Source organism: Perna viridis, chromosome 3 (genome assembly GCF_037379345.1).
Source record: "Perna viridis isolate PV_CMFRI_1.1 ecotype Kerala chromosome 3, ASM3737934v1, whole genome shotgun sequence".
Classification (NCBI taxonomy): Eukaryota; Metazoa; Mollusca; class Bivalvia; order Mytilida; family Mytilidae; genus Perna; species Perna viridis.
Genome location: NC_142447.1, coordinates 33,162,017 through 33,180,585, shown reverse-complemented (window position 1 = coordinate 33,180,585; position 18,569 = coordinate 33,162,017). Strand labels below are relative to the sequence as shown.

The 18,569-nt window shown below is 33.3% G+C and overlaps 1 protein-coding gene across 1 annotated transcript; it reads right to left on the bottom strand.

Annotated features, from left to right (window-relative positions):
• Window positions 1-3,926: 3,926 nt before the first annotated feature.
• LOC148621930 (uncharacterized) lies at window positions 3,927-17,116 on the bottom strand. The gene is made up of 10 exons (XM_088576803.1): window positions 17,099-17,116; window positions 16,583-16,623; window positions 11,155-11,197; window positions 10,595-10,815; window positions 9,910-10,064; window positions 8,641-8,795; window positions 6,476-6,557; window positions 5,576-5,747; window positions 4,930-4,969; window positions 3,927-4,220 (listed from the first exon to the last, which is right to left on the bottom strand). Exons 2-10 carry the CDS (start codon window positions 16,619-16,621, stop codon window positions 3,988-3,990), a joined length of 1,140 nt encoding a protein of 379 aa, XP_088432929.1. The 5' UTR covers window positions 16,622-16,623; window positions 17,099-17,116; the 3' UTR covers window positions 3,927-3,987.
• Between the last annotated feature and the right edge of the window lie 1,453 nt (window positions 17,117-18,569).

The window sequence follows — 18,569 nt, the reverse complement described above, 5'->3', positions numbered from 1 at the left end:
TGAAGTTACGCTATTTCATGAACAGGTTCACTTGATGCTTCCAAGAGGTAAGCGCAACATTCCCGTTAAAATTTGGTAGAAAACTGTTCCAAATGCAGCATTTACTACAACCGAGTCTGCTATAAAAATATAATTACCAAAGAACTCTAAGCAACAAATAAAGGAAGTCGAACAAACAGAAACACGACACTAGTTTTTATTAAATGTTTAATCTGAAGGTTTACGTAATAGTACATCACGTATACTTTTAGTAACTGCCATTTTTTTAGTTCGGTTAGTTCGGAAAATTTGTACATGTATACTTTTATCATGAAGATTTTGTGTACCTTTTATAAATGATGTAAAGGAATGCCGTTCAGGTTCAGCTAAAGCTAAAGTCAGTATCTAGGACGTGCTTTAATGAAATGTGTTCATTCATCTATCTGGTCCTATCGTTTAGCTAGATCCTTTATTCTCAGTTTCCGCTGAATAGGTGACTTATTATCGTTAAACAATCGTAGTTTCGAGGATTTGATACATCGCATCTACCCCAAAGAACACGTGAGATAAAGGATACCACAGACAATGTGAAGTCAGCCTCATATCTTGACCTACACTTAAAGATCGATGGTAAAGGAAAACTATTGACCAAACTTTACTACAAACGGGATGACTTCATTCAGAATTGTCAACTTTCCTTTCATCTAGCAACATCCCTTCAGCACTTACGTATGGAGTTTTCATATCACAACTCATATGTTATGCCAGAGCTTCCTTAACTACACATATTTTTTTGTATCGCGCTAGACTTCTTACAATTAGGCTTCTGGAACAGAGTTAAGTTGCTACAAGATTGAAGTCATCACTACAGGAGTTTTATGGTCGTCATCATGAACTCGTGGATCTACACCATGAAAACTGATTTATTCAACGTGTTATAGTTTTAATTTCCTCTTTCGTCTACCCCGGACTTGACTTTTATGAACAACTTGGCAGATGTTTCTAGAAAAGCAAGGGATATTTACCCTACCGATGCACCTTTCATAGTCCACGCACCCAGTTTTCAGTGGAGTCAGAGTTGCCTATTTACTTTTGTTACTTTATATGTATTATTTTAGTTACTATATGTTCCTTATTGTGTTTGCCTGTTTTCTATGTCTGATCTTTGTCCCTGGATTATATTCTTTTGATTTCCGCTAGAATCTTAGTTCCTTGGTTACTCTAAAATAACACATTGAATTTAGCGCTAAAACATCGCTAAATGCACCTTTATACACGTATGCATTTAATGCACAAGCACTAGTACAACTTAGGAAAATATGTTCTATAAAATGTTTTATAACTTCTGTTTTACACTAACAACAAAAGCGTAACCAACATATTTTAAAAATAAATGAACAGCAGTCAAAAACAAGATTTGAAGCCTGAAATTCATATAGTACTTTTCCTAAATGCATTTTGCAATGTAAGCTTGCATTTATTGTCATGAACAAATTGACATTTCTTTAAATATAGATGATTGAGACATTTATGCCATGATCCAGCTAAATACCAACACCAATAAACACGAAAAAAATTGTCATTCAAATATGGCAATTTGTCACACATTATTGCTAGCGTGCACTGCAATAGATAATAACATACAGCATATTAAGCATATTTGCATTTCCAAACAAAAATCTGTTCTGGTAAATCTGTACATTTATTTTTAAAATTTGATGTTTACACTTCTGTTGTTAGCAAAATATTGCTGTAATACATGTTTTGTGAAGGAAGGAAACGTGCATATATGTTGAATACTGTATAAAGAAGCATTAAACAAAGTTTTCAAGAACATATTAATTGCTTTCTTAACATCCTGACTAAAATTATCTTGACAATTAATGCCCTAGATTTTGACTTTAACTGAACCTTAATAATTGATGACACCGGGCTGGTTTCTAAAGACGAGTGTTGGGTTTTGTTGGTTTTACTTCATTTGTTTATCACCCAGGTAAACCCGTTACTTCCAAAAGCGATGCTTATCGCAAATACGGTTGATAAACAAGTTAAAATCAGATCTAAGATGAGTTAACAATATTGTTATATTTGATTAAACATGAAAAGTATGAATTATCTTTTGGTTAAAAAGCAAACGTTCAACTTCCAATAGTTTGATATATGCTGTAAGTTGATGAGACGCTTGTGTAATTCATTTTTGTCCGGACAATACAGTAATCCTAGTCATTTTATACTATTTTTTTAAATATCATTCGAAGTATATGTATTCTAACGCAATTTTTTCATGGGGTTAATGTACCTAGTATGATAGTCGATACATGTATATCAGTTACTTATGAATGATAACGGTTATGAAGGAAAAATTAGACATTTTTCCATGAAGTGGTGTTGCTTTTACGGCGGTTGAATTACAAACTGTGTGCTTGTAAAATGCGATTGATGTTGTCGTTAATATAAAATATGTTCGATGATTAATATGAGAAAATTTTAAACCTGAGAAACTTATTTTAATCCATAACATTTACGAAAAACATTTAGTCCAAAATTAAAACAGTACTATAAACATGCAACTTTTTTGTTTATTTGGTCCTGTATATATGCATGTACAAGACCATAGTTTACTGATATCCTTCTCATTATAAACAGTCATATTCAGTCAACTGTCTTACAGACTTTTTGACAGGCCGGGTTTAGAAGGCACTGGTAAAAAGATAAGCTGAGGGTGTTCATAATGAAATGAAAATTGTTTTGTACACGAAGGAGATACATTATGCAAATGTACATGTACTATTTAAGTGTTTAGTCTGGACACATACAACGTACATGCATTCATATACTCAATGAACTTTGAAATTTCTGATTGTGTCATAGTCCTGCAAACGTTCCCTTTGTGTTGCACCTGTAAAACATAAAATATGTCTTTGTTTGGTATTGAAATTTCCCATTCTGATTATTAAAATCTAGCTTTCTGTAGTTTAATTTCACTATCCTTGTGTCTTTTCATCACAATAGTAACATATAAAATCCATGTATATCCTGCAAAAACAATGTATTGGCATATGTACAGCACCAAAACGTCTTAGGAAAAAACTATAATATGCACCAACTATGCAAATTATAGTAAAACAAGAGTTCATTTCATGTGTCTTACTAGTTTTTAATCATAACCACAACTTTTCATTGTTATTCATGTCGTAAATTAACAAAAACTATCCGCATTTGCGACATTTTTGTGCTCTCAACCGCTTTCGACTATGACATCAATCGTATTAAAAGTTACACATTCTCGGCTTAAGTGCTTTGATAAAATCGTTGTTTAACTCTAAATGATTGATAATGTTTCTATGAGTTGTTTTTATATATATATAAAAAAAAGATACAAATGAAAATCATTTTTTGTTTAGGCTTGCCCGTTTACAATAAAAAAAATATCTGTGAAAAGTTCAGATGAAAAAAAAGGAAATTTGTTACTATGAAGTAGAAATTCTCTCAATCTACAAAGTTATTTCAATATTCGAATCATTTACTAACGAGAAAACTTTAAAGTAGGGAATGGTGAAATGCTTACTTGAAAAACCATCACCACGTTTCTTAAGGATTCATTTCTGCAGTCCACGTGTACATTTTCGAGAACTTGTTTATCAACCGTATTTGCGATAAGCACCACTCTGGAGAAACGAGTTTACCCGGGTGTATATTGCTTCTGTGCGTCTTCTTTTTTTGTTTGTCCTTCGATATTTGAAATCTCAATGTCGTTTAAACTGGTTTTCTCAATATCAACAATCATAAGTTGATTTATTAAAATTTGTCAGGTCAGGATTTTTTGGTCTTTTTCACACTTCAAAATTTGACACGTGGGGATATTTTTTATCACTAGATCATCTTTCTCTAGTTTTTAATTGTGGTGTGAAGCAGGAATAACAAAAAAAAAATGATTGATTGATTGTTACTGTAGGATAATGTTTTAATGCATAAAAACTACATCCATTAAATAATAAGACTAATATTTTATGATGTATATTTCATAGATGGAACAATTTCCTCGTCTTCATGTCGTTGTTTACAGCAAAGTTGGTAAAATATCAACACGAAAGTCACTAAATAAGCCAGTCCAACACCAATCAAGACTACATTGGCAATCTTATAATTTCTCTCCATAGAAAACTCTCGTAATATCTTCTCAGTTTCATCTTCAATCTGTTTTACAACAAACGTAGTAGATTTAACAGTTGTTTCTTTTCCTGTAATAATGATATCACATTTTACCTGTACATCTCTGCAAAAATAACAATATCACTTGAATGTTCAATTGTTTTGATTTGAGTTCTTTATTTTCAGCAAGTTCCATAAAACATGTTATTCATTTATTTGCAAGAAGGATGTCCCTTATTAAAAATTGCTTTGCTGGATAAATTAGATAAACTCGGTGATATGTATTGACATTCTTCCAAAATATTAGAAGTACATAGAAAAACATAATTTGATAAATATGCTATGGAAACTGGTGAATGAATACATATAAAAAAAGTAACAAAAATGTATCCAATCAGTGGTCAATGAAGAGAATAAATTTAAACGAACTGTAAATAAAAGGATCACCAACGAATTCACTACATTAATAATATGTTTAGTACTATTTCGACACCCTGAGCCGTATCGTATTGTTCTAGCTCACAGAAGCAACAGTCGTTGTGTTGGTAAAGAACTAGTGACAACAATTTCAAAGTCTTTGGTATGACTAGGTCGGGAATGAAACCCGCGAATTCCTGCACTCAAGGTGAACATGCTACCAATATAACGAGACCATCGTGGTGGTTCCTCGAGTGAACTGATGTATTTTTCCTAATATTAAAGATCGGAAGATGGAAATGCTGTTAATATTTCACACTACTAAAATATTTTCAAGCCAGAAAGAAATTCTGTTTGAAGATAATAATAGATGAAACATACCCGAAGATCTGCGTTTTACTTGTCTTAGTGCACAGGAAGACTAAAACAAATATTATAGATAGCATAAAATTACATATATTCTCACTTAAATTCATTGATATCATGTTTTTTAATGATTGTTTGTGTTAAACTAAGTATTTTTATCTCGGGGGAGGGGGGGGCAAATATGTGATCAGGTGTGGAAAACAAACATAATTATATGGTATGTCAATAATATATATATATACAACATGTGTGTGTGTGAAAAGATGTGCATTAAAAAAAAAATACTTGAATAGGGTGGGGTTAGAAAATCCTAGTGGCACCACTATCGAAGAAGTATTGGAGTGCCCCCCACCTCCTGGAGATTTTAATGACAAGATATAAAACACGTTGTTTCTTTATCAGTTACATACAATTAATTTCCATATTCAACTTGTCCAGGAGATATTGTCGAAAATGTTACGAAAACATCTTTTTTTAAATTCAACTTTAAATTTGTCCTTATAGTAACACAGTCGTTAGGTACGAAAAATTAAAACAAATCTTTTATCACAGAGTTTATTTCCTATGGACAATGAAAATGACAGACTGATAAGATTTTAGAATAATATTAAACCTAATCGTTCTTAAAGTAGAGTTAAACTAGATGGATGTATACACATACCCCATCACATGCCTGTGCACAAGCTGAAAAGGAACAACTAAAAGATATCCGATCATTTGCTGAATTGGATAGTCTTTCTGTAACCCTGAATATTTTAAAAAACGGACTTTTCACACTTGTTCCTGTGGTCGTAAATCCAACATTTTTGGGGAAAATTATACCATCTCCACAACTACAACATATAAAAGCAATTATATTTGGCAAATATTCCATGCATATCGCAGACAATGCATTATACTATTTTGTACCAGACGACCATTCTACGACACAAACAACAATTGTTTTGTGTTTGGCTATATTATTTGTCCTACTCCTTAGTAGTAAACTGTTTTGTGTTTGGCTATATTTTTTGTCCCACTCTATAGTGGTAAATTGTTTTGTGCACCGTTATAGATCATGCTTGTTTCATTCTAGTGGAATTTCTACATTATTTGTTGAAAATGTTTACATAGTTTCGTGTGCTAATGTTACCGGTCCTTTCATTATGCCAGCAATATCAAAGATGATAATCCAGAAGTCGTATACCGGTATTTATCCTGCAATGAGGTTATTTGTTAAACGAATAAAGTTATACGGTTATTTCTTTTTTGCTGTATCCGTACATTAGCAGGTTATCGGTTAAAATATGTGCATTCGGCTTGGAACGGGGAAATAGCTCGGCGAAGCCTCACATTTCCTACCCGTTCCATCGCCTCATCACATATCTTCAATTTTCGACAATGTACCTATATTTTATATACAAATGAACATTTCTAATTACCAGTGCAGAGCAACATATTATTTTATAGTCATCAACACCATCTAGCGTGCTTAAGTCTGAAATGGACAAGCCCTTAAAGTTCATGGCCAGGCTCTATATTGGTATCAATTGCATTGAATTGTTCTATACCTTCAACTCACCCAGCTTTCAAAAGTTTGTATCGCCTGGAACCATCGCTATTTTCTGCATAGCAGCTATATGGCGTAAGTCCTGCATCAGAACCTAAATAACGAAATAATATACACAAGATTTGATTCATGCGTGTCAAAAACCCACCCAATTCAGTTTTATTTCTAATTTAGTTTGTCATTCAGTCGTTATACTTAGAATGTATATGAAATCGGCACTTTGCAAGAGTTATCATTCTTTATTTTGGTTTGATTGGCTAGATTTTAATCGGGTTGCCCGTATGGTTTTCTCAAAATTACGAATTTGAATACAGAAAGGATTATCGTTATATAATTACATATATCACGTTAAGACCGAAAAAAGCATCGTTAGTTCAGTGGGTTTTTTCTACACCATGAATCACTTCTACAATACACAGTGTCTGAATTTTATATGGACGGATTCTTGCTGTGTACTTTGTCTAAAAACAGGCCAAAAAGGGTTCTGATCGACAATATAGAAAAAGAAAAATATTCACTCCCTTGAAAATAAGGGGCGTCGCTTAATCCGGGCGCAACAATTGTATCAAGCACTTTTATCAATTTAGATCCAAGATCAGACGCATAATAAACCATTTAATGTTAAGCTAGAAATGAAAACCATAGAAATAAAGAGGAATGCTGAGTACCAATTGAAGAGCTGTCTTCAGCTATCGCGTGCAGGCCCTGGCAGATCCAAATATTTACAAAAAGGGGGAGTGGATCCAATCAAGAAGAAATGGGGTTCCATGCTACATGTATTATTTTCCGCTCATTTTTTGGCATTTTATTTAATACAAAAGGGTAGCATATTCCCCGAAATCATCCCGATGTATGACTCGCTATATCTTGTATTTGTATTACGGTTATCACCTCGTGACAACCGAAGCCCGGAGATGACAAATAAAAATGAAATTTTGCTTAGACGATGGCATAAGAATTCCGATAATTTATTTCGCAGCATTGGTGCCAGTCTGTGGCCTGGTAATATTGCTTTTTGTAATTATCATTCTATTTGGCCACATGTCGAGATAATAGAGCTGCATGTGCTCCAGTGCCTATAAGTGCGTGGCAAGTGTTTTCTGCACCAGACGTAATTGTTGAAACTACATTCTAAGCATTTGGCGTTTAGGTTACTATATGCGTGTATCTGAAACTAGGTGCCTAAGAAATTATACGCTTTGAATGACACAGGGGTGTCTGTGCGATAATGTAGCACTTGAGCTATAAAGCTTATCAACTTAGGAATGTAGCTAGTTGAGATGGACATGTACCAAAGGACATGATTCATTGAATGGTTGTAGCTTATGTAAGGTTCTTCGTAATCAGAATGGTAAATTTAAAAATAAAATCGTAGAGTTCTATATTAACCAATTATAACAATAAGGTTATGTTTAGACACGTTTAGAATCGATCCACACACTTTCCTTTTATCCCCAATTTTTGCAATTCGACGATTGTTTGAAGCGTAAAATTTCAAACGATGTGTCAACTAAGCTTGCATTCCATATAATTGTATATAATTGCTCTCTTTGATTCTAAAGTTCCGCCATGTCTTGATTCTCCGACATAAACACACGTCGGTAGATGCTACTTACTTATCATGGTCATATTTTGATTTTCCTTTCGCATTTTCACCGTTATAATACGAAGAATTTAGAATGAAACAGTAAATCGAGGGAAACCGGCTTTACTAACAATGGTACACATTTTGGAAAAAAGTCAAATTTTAGCTTGAAGTTAATATGGTTCATTACAAGAAGTAGTCATGGGGTTTGAAGTATAGTCTATTTTAGCTCCCAGTCTCAATAAAGTGCTTAATAAGTTTCATGGGTAACGCATGTTTTTCCATTTTGTTAAATTTCAGCTTTTAACCTCTAATAATTTTATGAGAGATCTGAACAAAACTAAATAAGCAAAAAATACGCAAATTCCCTGGTTAATTATTAAAAAAAAAAAATAGTTAACATACAGAAATATGTAGTTACTTGTATGGAGATATGTAAAATGCTTAACTCTACAAGTGAAATATAAACGGAAAAAGCCTCCTTTATCTCTATAAAGTGGTTTTGATATCGAAATAAAGATTCTGAAGATGGCGGCCCCATCCCCGTTTTTTAATTTCTGGATCAGTCACCGCTGTCGTTCTACCTAGTTACCTCCAGAAATAGACATCTCCAGGAACACCTTCTTCCCTATCCTGATAGAGGGCGCTGATATTTCTCTTCCTAGGACATCTAACAGTTTCAGCGTCGCAGTATTGGCATATGGACTTCCACCATTACCAACCAAATCTTCAGTGATAAGTATCCCACTAGTATTTAAATATTAATTATCTATATTTCATTTTTTTTTTCAATATCAAATATTTCAGTTTTAATGTTTCTTTTTTTTTTTTTTTTTTTTGCTCCTTGAACAAAAGACAAATTTCCGGCAATTGATTACCACCTAGTAGCTAATTTTATGTTTCGCTAAAAAACACCTCTTCATGGTTTCAGTGAAGAAAATGTCAAATTTACTGTGTCCATATGAAATTATTATTAAATTACATGAAGACCGGCGTTAAATCTTACTCACGCCCCTAAACCGGAAATCCTATATCCACTTCCGGCAGTTCAAAAGCTATGAAAGAGCTAATATCGGTATACCTCAACACAGGAGGTTGCTACGGAACAACATAAAACAGTGTGTAATTACAAAAAAAAACTGCTATTGAAACTATTAAAACTATTGAAATGTATTTCAGACATCCTTTTCGATTAACTACGCATTAAAATGTGTAATGCCACCGCACACTTTTAACCTGTAGTAAGTGGAAGGGAGCGTGTATTTTTACAACTTTCCGCCTTCTCAAATAAATACCACACGTCTATTGAAATGTATTGTCTTAGCAATTCTCATGACTTTTTACCACTGAACAATTTTTAGTGCAGAGTAGGTTCACTTTGGAAACTACATGTAAATATTCGAATGAGGATATGAAACTAAACACATCTTTTATAGTATTTTGTAAACAAGGTATAATAATACTTATTTACCGATTGTTTCATGTGTTTGATTTGAGGGTGTTCGGTGGTGAAATTATGAGTATTAACTAAACAAAATGATTTATCAAACATTCAGCAACCAGATATAATTCGATGAAAAAAAGTCATTTCAATCCTCGATCATTAATCGATGTTGATCGATCGATAAGTGTTCGGTTAGAGAAATAAATTAAACGATGCGCGTTCAAAATAAGATTGATTACAGATCAATGATCAAATTGAACGATTAATTGTGTCGGAAGTAATTGACTTTGTTGAAATGAATTCATTTCATTAACATGAAAAGAGAAATGTAACGGTACCACTTTTTAGAATTGCTCCGGCTTCACTAAACAGGTCAAATCCCATTATCATTATCTTATCCTTAGATGAACTGCTTACTCATCGACAGTCTTTCCCGCTAGTTGCTGCGTGGCGGCGCCGTCGATTGTACAGGTTATGGTGTAGGACTCATAGTCGTTCAACAGAGATTCATTGGTCAACCCCCAGTAAATATCCATCTCTACTGTATACAAGTTGGATTCATCGTTCGGATGCTGTGTAAGAATAAAAAAATATACTGGTATGCACCTGTACAAAGAACCTGTATCAATATAATAAGAATTTAAAAAATAGATCAACTTTTAAAGATTGTTGGTCTTCCTACATATTGATAAAAATATATTTTAATGGTACTCCACCTTCCCTGGAAAAGAGCAAAACGCCTAAATGTGAATAGCAAATCAATGTATTGTGCTTAAAAACTTTTGGATTTTCGGTCAGAAGGATGAGAACCGTTTCATCCGATTCGCTGCTGAAAATAAGACTGTGTTGTCTTGACCTTAAAACCTTGAACATCTAACCTTGAAAATCAGCAGATATCGAGATTTTAAAGGACTTTTTATCAGCGAAGCCAGGTTTAATTTCATTTAAGATAATCGGTATTTAGAAGGAAATTACGTTTCTATATTACTCCAAAAATGGGCTGTACAAACTTCTCGATGGACCAATCAACCAACAGTATCTTGTCCGACTGCCGGACATATATATATATACTTCAATAACTACTATTAGTAAGAATGCTTACATAGAAGAAGCAGTCAGTGCCAACTGTACCACCAGTCTCGTTGGTATAGAATATTCGAGCCGATGTCAGGGAGTTACCGTCCTTGATTCGGGCAACATTAAAAATTAATGAATCAGCACACCTTATCTTTGCCTCCACGTACAGGTCAGACGCAATAGTGATCTTAGCATTTGTTCCACTGTGGTTGGAGTTAGAAACGGCTGTCCCACACGTGTGTGTCACTATAGAAACGAACATAATAAAGCGGAAGCATTTCTATTTGAACACCCAGACGATCATGATTAACAAAGGGAATCTGAATTCTAATTTAGAACAACTTGTGATCATCTGTAACTTTGACCCTTAATACCGTAGATTTCAATTGTATGAAGTTCACGTGTAGATCTTTTGAAACACAGTCACTTTGGCTCCGAACACTCCCCATTTATGTTGGATTCAGCAATTGTATTACAAAGCGTATAATGTCAAAAGGTGAAACTCGTTAAACTAAATAACCGGTTTTAAACTTTCACCTTGAATGACCCCTAACATAATCAACAAGTTTCTTTTGACTTACCTACCTTGTAAGATGTATCCGTCGGGAATAAATCCGCTGGCAAAAGTCTGAAATTCATTGAAACTATAAATGAAGTTAATTTAATCCACAATAATTATGGTTGAACAAATCAAAGTAAATTCTCAATCATCATTAGTCCATGGGTGGGAGGGTCCACCGTACATCCCCCACTCGTCAACGTCATGGTGATTTTCAGGTAACTTTATACCTTCCATTACCGAATCAATTTGATGCTAAAGAATATTCTCGGATTTTTTTCTAGGATAAGCCTATATATTTTAACCTAACTGGGTCAAAAAGCCAAGAATTTTGTTACTCAATTGTCCGGGCGTCTAAATCTTCCTGGGACAGTATGTGCGAAGAAACCAAAAACAATGTGGGTATCATCATGTAACCCAATGTCTCAACTTTACAATAGTGCCAAGAAAGTCGCAATAATACTTAAGATTTTTAGTTGAATGAAAAAATGTACCCTACCCCATCGAAAAGTCGCTTAAATTTACATATTTTTTAATACTCTAGAGTATCTATGCTTCAGCAAAGAATGGTTTATTTGATATTTTCCGCTTAGTATTATTACGATTAGTACTTCTGGAGTTCTTTTGATGACTTGTGCCGATTTTCGTTATCAGAATTAATAAAAAAAATGCACAAAATCGGATTTACGATTTTCCCATAAAAATTCGCATAAGAAATTGTGCTCTACAAGTTATAGCTCAAACAAAACACCTGAAATTGTGTATCATTCGATAGATAATATAATAATTTTCTACATGAATAAACCACAAAAAAACTTATTTTCAAAAAAGAATTTTCCAAAAAAAAGTATTAAAAAAGTATTACCCCTACCCCTAGAAAACTGGTCTCAATATCAAACCGAATTCTCATTCACAGCATACCGACACGGTAAATCTCACATTTTACGCATTCATATTTAAGACAATGATGTACGCAACATATCTGATTAATGCAGAGGCTTGGATTTTCTTTTTTTTAAATAACAATCACTATAAAAATCGTACTAAGGGGAATTTTCAGAATTTCAGAATTTCTTCTATGTCACCCATTATTGTCATTTTTTCAAAACATCGTAGTTTAAACAAGTTTTTGTGTGATACAGTACATTTATATAGTGTCTTAGCTTTCAAACGAGTCCAAGCAATAAATATTTGAACATTTTAAGTGAAAAATTGCACCCCCTGCCCATGAAAAAAATACCTCAAATATAATTTTAGCTTATATATAAAACAGTGTACAATAGACATGTTGAGTACTATTGTTTTAATTATTGATGTACCCAACATATCTGCTCATTTCAGGCGCGTATGTTTTTCCAGTTTCGATATGACAATATGAATATTTAATGAAAAGAGGAATTTTCGGAATTTGATATTTTCTCCCATTTTACCTGTAATGTGCATTTTTTTCAAGTACCCTACTTTAAATAAGCTTTTGTATATTTTATTTAGCATCTTAGCTTTTTAAGTAGCCATGGCAATACACAATTTAACGTATTCCATGCAATTTAGGGGAAAGAATGGTACCCATTACCCACTAAAATTTCTATGAAAACCTACAATTCGCATGTGGTAGATTAGCAGTTTAAACGGTGTGAGGTGTATTTCTGTCGATAATTCATCGTAGCTGTTTCTTTGAAACCTGATGTGTATCAATATAATGATAACAAAAATTCATGTGAAAATTGTGATATTTTAAACCAAAATGCGTGATAATCTGCAGTTATTTTTAAATTTCCCATTTTAACTATTATGTCGTCATCGGGATAATTAAAGCATATTTGCTATACAATATGATTTATACATGAAGATCTCCATTACAAATGCCAGATATACCTTATATACAGTCCGTGTATGCTTAAACGATCATTTTCTTTCACTTTGGGGCAGAATTTAGTGGGTAGGGGTACTATTCTTTCCCCAAAACGTCCTAGAATACGTTTAATTATGCACTCTCTTGGCTCATTAGAAGACTTAGATGCTATATAAATGTGTTTGAATATGCAAAAGCTTGTTTGAAAGAGTAATCAAGGGAACCAAAGTTATAGCGGTAATCAAAAGAATGTAATCCAGGGACAAAGACCAGACATGGAAAACAGACATACAAAACAAAGAACATAAAGTAACTAAAATCATACATACAAAGTAACAAAAGCAAATGAGCAACTCGGACTCCACTAAAAACTGGGAGCATGGACCAGGTGCACCGGTAGGGTAAGCGTCCTCTGCTTTTCTAGAAACATCCGCCGAGTTGCTCATAAAAAGTCAAGTCCGGGGTAGAGAAACGAGGAAAGGAAAACTATGACCTTGAATTAGGGTATTTGACAAAATGGCACATTACATGTTAAATTGAAGAAAATATGAAATTCTGAAAATTCCCATATTTATGAAAATTTCAGACGTTTTATTTTAGCTATAACTTGTACAGTTGAATTTATACAACTTTTTTTTCGATTTTACGATTTTATCCGATTTTTGCACTTTTTTATTTTTTATTTTTTTTTTGGGGGGGGACTAAATTCTGACAACGAAAATCGCCAGAGATCATCAAAAGAACATCAGTTAACTAATAAAGGTCAGTTTACAGTATGAAATTCAGGACAAGTGCAGCAAACATTTAGATGTAAAAAGGAGATGTGGTATGATTGCCAATGAGACAGTTTCTGTCAGTTTGCCCAAATATAAATGTAGCGCTAGTTCAGAATTAAAGAAACAGTAAAGGTCATGAGAAGTGAAATACCAAGTTCGTTAAAAACTAAGTTTTCATTTACGAAAATACCGATACCAAAAATGTTAGATACCATTAAAAAGTTGAGTTTTCAATCTTTTGAATGAGTAAATGGGCTACAGTTTTTATTTCGAAAATAACCTCTCCATCCTTTCCAAAATTTCCATTAAAAATTTCTCGACTTTGGTAATGACGTCGGGACTGTATTCCCGACTTGCGGACCAACATCTTGTCAACATTTATCTCCCTTTGGAGCAGGTGTCTATTCGGAACACGTAAGGTTTTCCATCCGATATCGACAATACTTTAGAAAATCTCGAAAGTCAAAAGGGAATTTCTCGTTCTACTGACCCTGCCATCAATTTTCTTTTACCGGGATACAAATGAAAATCATCCTTATGTAACCTACCAACAAAATGAAACACCCTGTAAATTTTAGAAACACCGTTGTGTTTGTCTGCTGGGGATTCCATTTTCATTCGAGTTACCTCTGCACCTGAATCCGAACATCGATTAGAGAGACTTCGAAATTACATCTGCTCTTACGGGAGGTAACTCTGCAAAAACAGGATAAAATGTGACTGCATCTCGAGCTCCGCAAGTAGGGAATAGACGAGCAAACCCTTATAAAGCCGGGTATTGCTGGAACATAATTCTGATTATTTACCTAAATATAACTGCAGCATTTATTTATCTATTTGTTTACTTATTTGGGTTAGGTTGTATGAATTCGGGCAATATGAGTGGATAATCCATATGAAAGTATTTGACTATTAATATTTATAATGATCACGAAAAAAAAAACTTTTTTTCAGAGGTTCATAAATATGACGCTAGAAATAAGAATTCAAGACTTGGTTCCTTCTATTTTTCGATTGATAACAGTTATTTTAGACCTGGACCATTTTCCCTCGGATTCTATTCACTAGTAGGGCCAATATCAAAACTTTTTCAAATAGCCAAAATGTTCATTTGGGTCTGTAACAAAAATAGTAACAAAAATCGTAGAAGTGCATTTTCGACTTTTTCATTAAATTGGACACTTTTAAGTCGGGAATTTCCAAATTAGCACCTTTACAACCAGTACAGAGTAAGGTTTTTCGTGTTCTGTGATTAAATTAGAAAACATCTTTTGACAGTGTAAGATGGTTGATGATGTACTTCTGGGTGAAAAAAATTTTGTTGTTAAAACTCGAAACATATGGACATTATACATTATATTGCTGATCAAGCTACAAATCTAGTGTAGCATCCACAGCCCAAAAGAACTGATAGTCGTACCAACACTACAATATGCGGTATAAGTTTTTGCAAAAAGTAAGGACTTTTGGTATATAATACAGCCTTTCAACATAGGCCGTCAATTCCAAACTGACATTTTAAATGAAAATGAAAATCTCATATCAGATCAATCCGAAATAGGTGATGTATTAAATAATTTGTTAATAAATGTGGCTAAAGACATCGGAAAGGTGGATGAAAACAACCAGAGTATATTGAAAATTAATTAAATTTGTAAAAACAAGAATGTTGATGATTTTTGTTTTAAACCTATAAATGAAGCAAATATGTAAATTAGGTATTAAAAAGACACTGGTTTTGATCAAGTGTCACTAAAGATATTGAAAATGGCTGTCAGTTGTTATACAACCAATTACAAATATAATACATAAGAGTTTATGTACAACTGTTTTTCCAGATAAGGTAAAAGGTTGTTCAAGTTGTACCAGTTCATAAAAAGAATAGTGTACTTACAAAGGGTAATTATAGACTTGTGTTTTACCATCACTCTCAATTATTTTTGAACAGGCAATTTATGTAAAAAAATGATTTCTTTGATATTTTTTTACAATTTTATGTATCAGCTTTTAGAGACGGATATAGTTGCCAGGATACTTAAATAAAAATATTAGAAGATTGGAGTACAGAGCTGGATAAAAATACATTTGTTACTGCAATTTTAATGGACTTATCGAAGGCTTTCGTGGTGTTTCTGATATTGCCCTATCTCTTTTTGATAAATTACCCTTTTTTAGGTTTTGTGATCACAAATATTTTTTAACGGAAAAAAGGCATTTTCAGCTATTCAAACATTTTTGTTAGACCTAAATCTATCCGGATCATTTATTTTTGTTCATTTTTAGCATTATATCAAACCTTTTGGTTCCCCTACTAGTTGATTTTTTTTTCATTTTGATTTTTATTCCAACTTTTTTCCCTTATAGCAAAGTAAAATCTTTCCTTTCTTTTGATATCACTTTTATATACAAAAAGAATATGTTTTTTTCCTTGGACGGAAGCAAAATGATTCAAAACAATGACAACGCTGTACTTATTTTTGGCAAACAGACGCATTTAAGTTTCTAATGTAAATATTCATCAACGTGTAATAGATTTACTAAAATCCGTCTAAGGGGAATGTTTCCTTATTTGGCCTGTGGGATGCTAGTGGATTTTGGCATGTAGTAGAATATGTTTGTTTGTTTGTTGGGGTTTAACGCCCGAGCAGCAATATTTCAGCTATACTCAGGCGATGTAGTAGAATAAGGAACTTCGAATTGGTCTGAAATGTTCTACCATGTTATATAAATGTCAAACATATGAGAGACTGTTAACACTTTTTCTTCAAAGTAAACATTTTTGATATTATATTGCATTCGAGTATGAGAACTACATTTCAATCTTACCATTAATGAAATCAGCACTGTACATCGCATCATCACCATCTCTATAACAGAAGCAGTAAAATGGAGGAACGATTTAGACCACAACTTTTATTTGAAGAGTTGAAATATGATGATGAACTTCCACTTGCAATAATTCTCAAAGAATTAAAATGTTCGTTTTAAAATGTTTTTTTTTTTTTTTTTTTTTGGGGGGGGGGGATAAAATGTGTTTTTTTTTAAACATTGACCGGGTTGTAACAAGTTCTGAAATTCCTCCACACACATTTGAGGTACTACCCTCATATGGTGGGTTTTTAGGTAAACCCCATTAAAAAAAACAGTTAGAAATTGGGTTATTCTATGATTTATACACCAATGTATTTTTTTTTAATGAAATATCCAAAAAAAGGTTTATTCTCTTCTTTCTAGAATAACGACGATTAGTATGTTTCTGTCTTAACACACCACACACTTTTCAACGTTCTTTTATTTTCTGAAAATGTCAGTAAATGTTTATACGTATACAAATACACGTACCTGTCTTTTGTGTCTTAATCCGTGAGTCACTGGGAATACTCGATTTCTAGCTATATTGTACTCATGCGAATATTTTGGCGGGAGCCAGTATTACCAACACAGACACGGAGTGAATACTAGATTGGTGGCTGTTATAGTTCAAACCACCACGATATTTTGCTCTTCGAACTAATTGAATTACAAAATTAAAACAAATCAGAATCGATATAAGTACTCGAAGTACCATTTCACTGAGATCAACATTCTCACTTTGTTTTGGAAATGCAGTCAATATAGTTGTGCTAGTATACAGCGAAAATCGTTCGCTAGTTTGATTGAATACATATACTCCACAAAAAATGTTAAGGGTCACTTAGTTTTTTTCCTAATATTCAAAATTTGGATTTCCACCATTACGACCGTGATTGTAAACGTTATTAAACTGCAGGGGTGGATTCAGGCGGGGGCATGGCGGGCGTGCTCCCCCCCCCCAAAAAAAAATAAAAAATTGCAAAACATGGGTTGTCAGGGGTAGATTTGGGCGGTTTTAGGTTGAAACTTTAATTTCTCGCTAATTTTACCACAAAAGATATCTACATTGCACCCACTCTAGAAGAATATTTCAAAAATTTAACCTCAAAATTTTTAATGTGCGCCCCCCACCAATCTAAAATCCTAGATCCGCCCCTGAACTGTCATTTGTTTTTAAGAAGATTGTTTTTATTATTATAGTGATTGATTTATAGAATTTTGTACATATATGCTGTTAATAATAAAATTAAATTTATTGAATTTTCTATAGTGGCCCTTGACATTTTTTGCGGAGTATATAATATATATAAACAATTTATGTAATAACCCCCATTATCAATATCATCCCCTCCCCCCATTAGTAGTATGGAACCTTATGGTAATTCAGAAGGCTGTTGTCCAGAAACCAGAAAAAAAACTTTTTTTTTTACAGTTTTGAATTTCAAATTTTAACACGATCCAAATATCTTTCAATTGCCTTAAAATAATACAAACTCATGCACATACATGTAGTTACATAAATTTTGAATTCAGTCACCACTTCTAGAAATATGGATTTATGTAGGCTTGCTCTTATTTGATAAAATGTTTGTTTTTGTCAAGTGTTCATGTATGCCATAAAACCAATAACCGCTAATATCAAAATAATTGCACAAATCCATGTGTATAGCGAAGTAATTTTACGCGGTTGGATAGAAAACAAAAACAATAAACTGGACATCATTGAGATTAAATCCGTCGCTGTTGGCCCCGCTGAGGTAAATTCCTGTACAGCAGCCATGCACAACAGAACAAAAAAATGTTAATTTGACATTGGGGTCAAAGTTCAACGTCATTTAGTCTTGAGCTGCTCTACCCCATGCCAAATATCAAAAGCCTATACAAAAAGACACGAATCTGCCATGCAAAAATCATTAGTACTACATTGAGGTCAAAGTAGCAGATCTTCAACCATGATACG

Excerpts from the sequence above, each read along its gene's own strand:
- LOC148621930 (XM_088576803.1), bottom strand. The coding sequence starts at position 16,621 with ATGGTGATGATGCGATGTACAGTGCTGATTTCATTAATG. Across the intron at positions 6,558-8,640 it reads GGAGATGTCTATTTCTGGAG|GTTCTGATGCAGGACTTACG; the intron begins GTAACTAGGTAG and ends TTCGTTATTTAG. Across the intron at positions 4,970-5,575 it reads GTGCACAGGCATGTGATGGG|TCTTCCTGTGCACTAAGACA; the intron begins GTATGTGTATAC and ends TATTTGTTTTAG.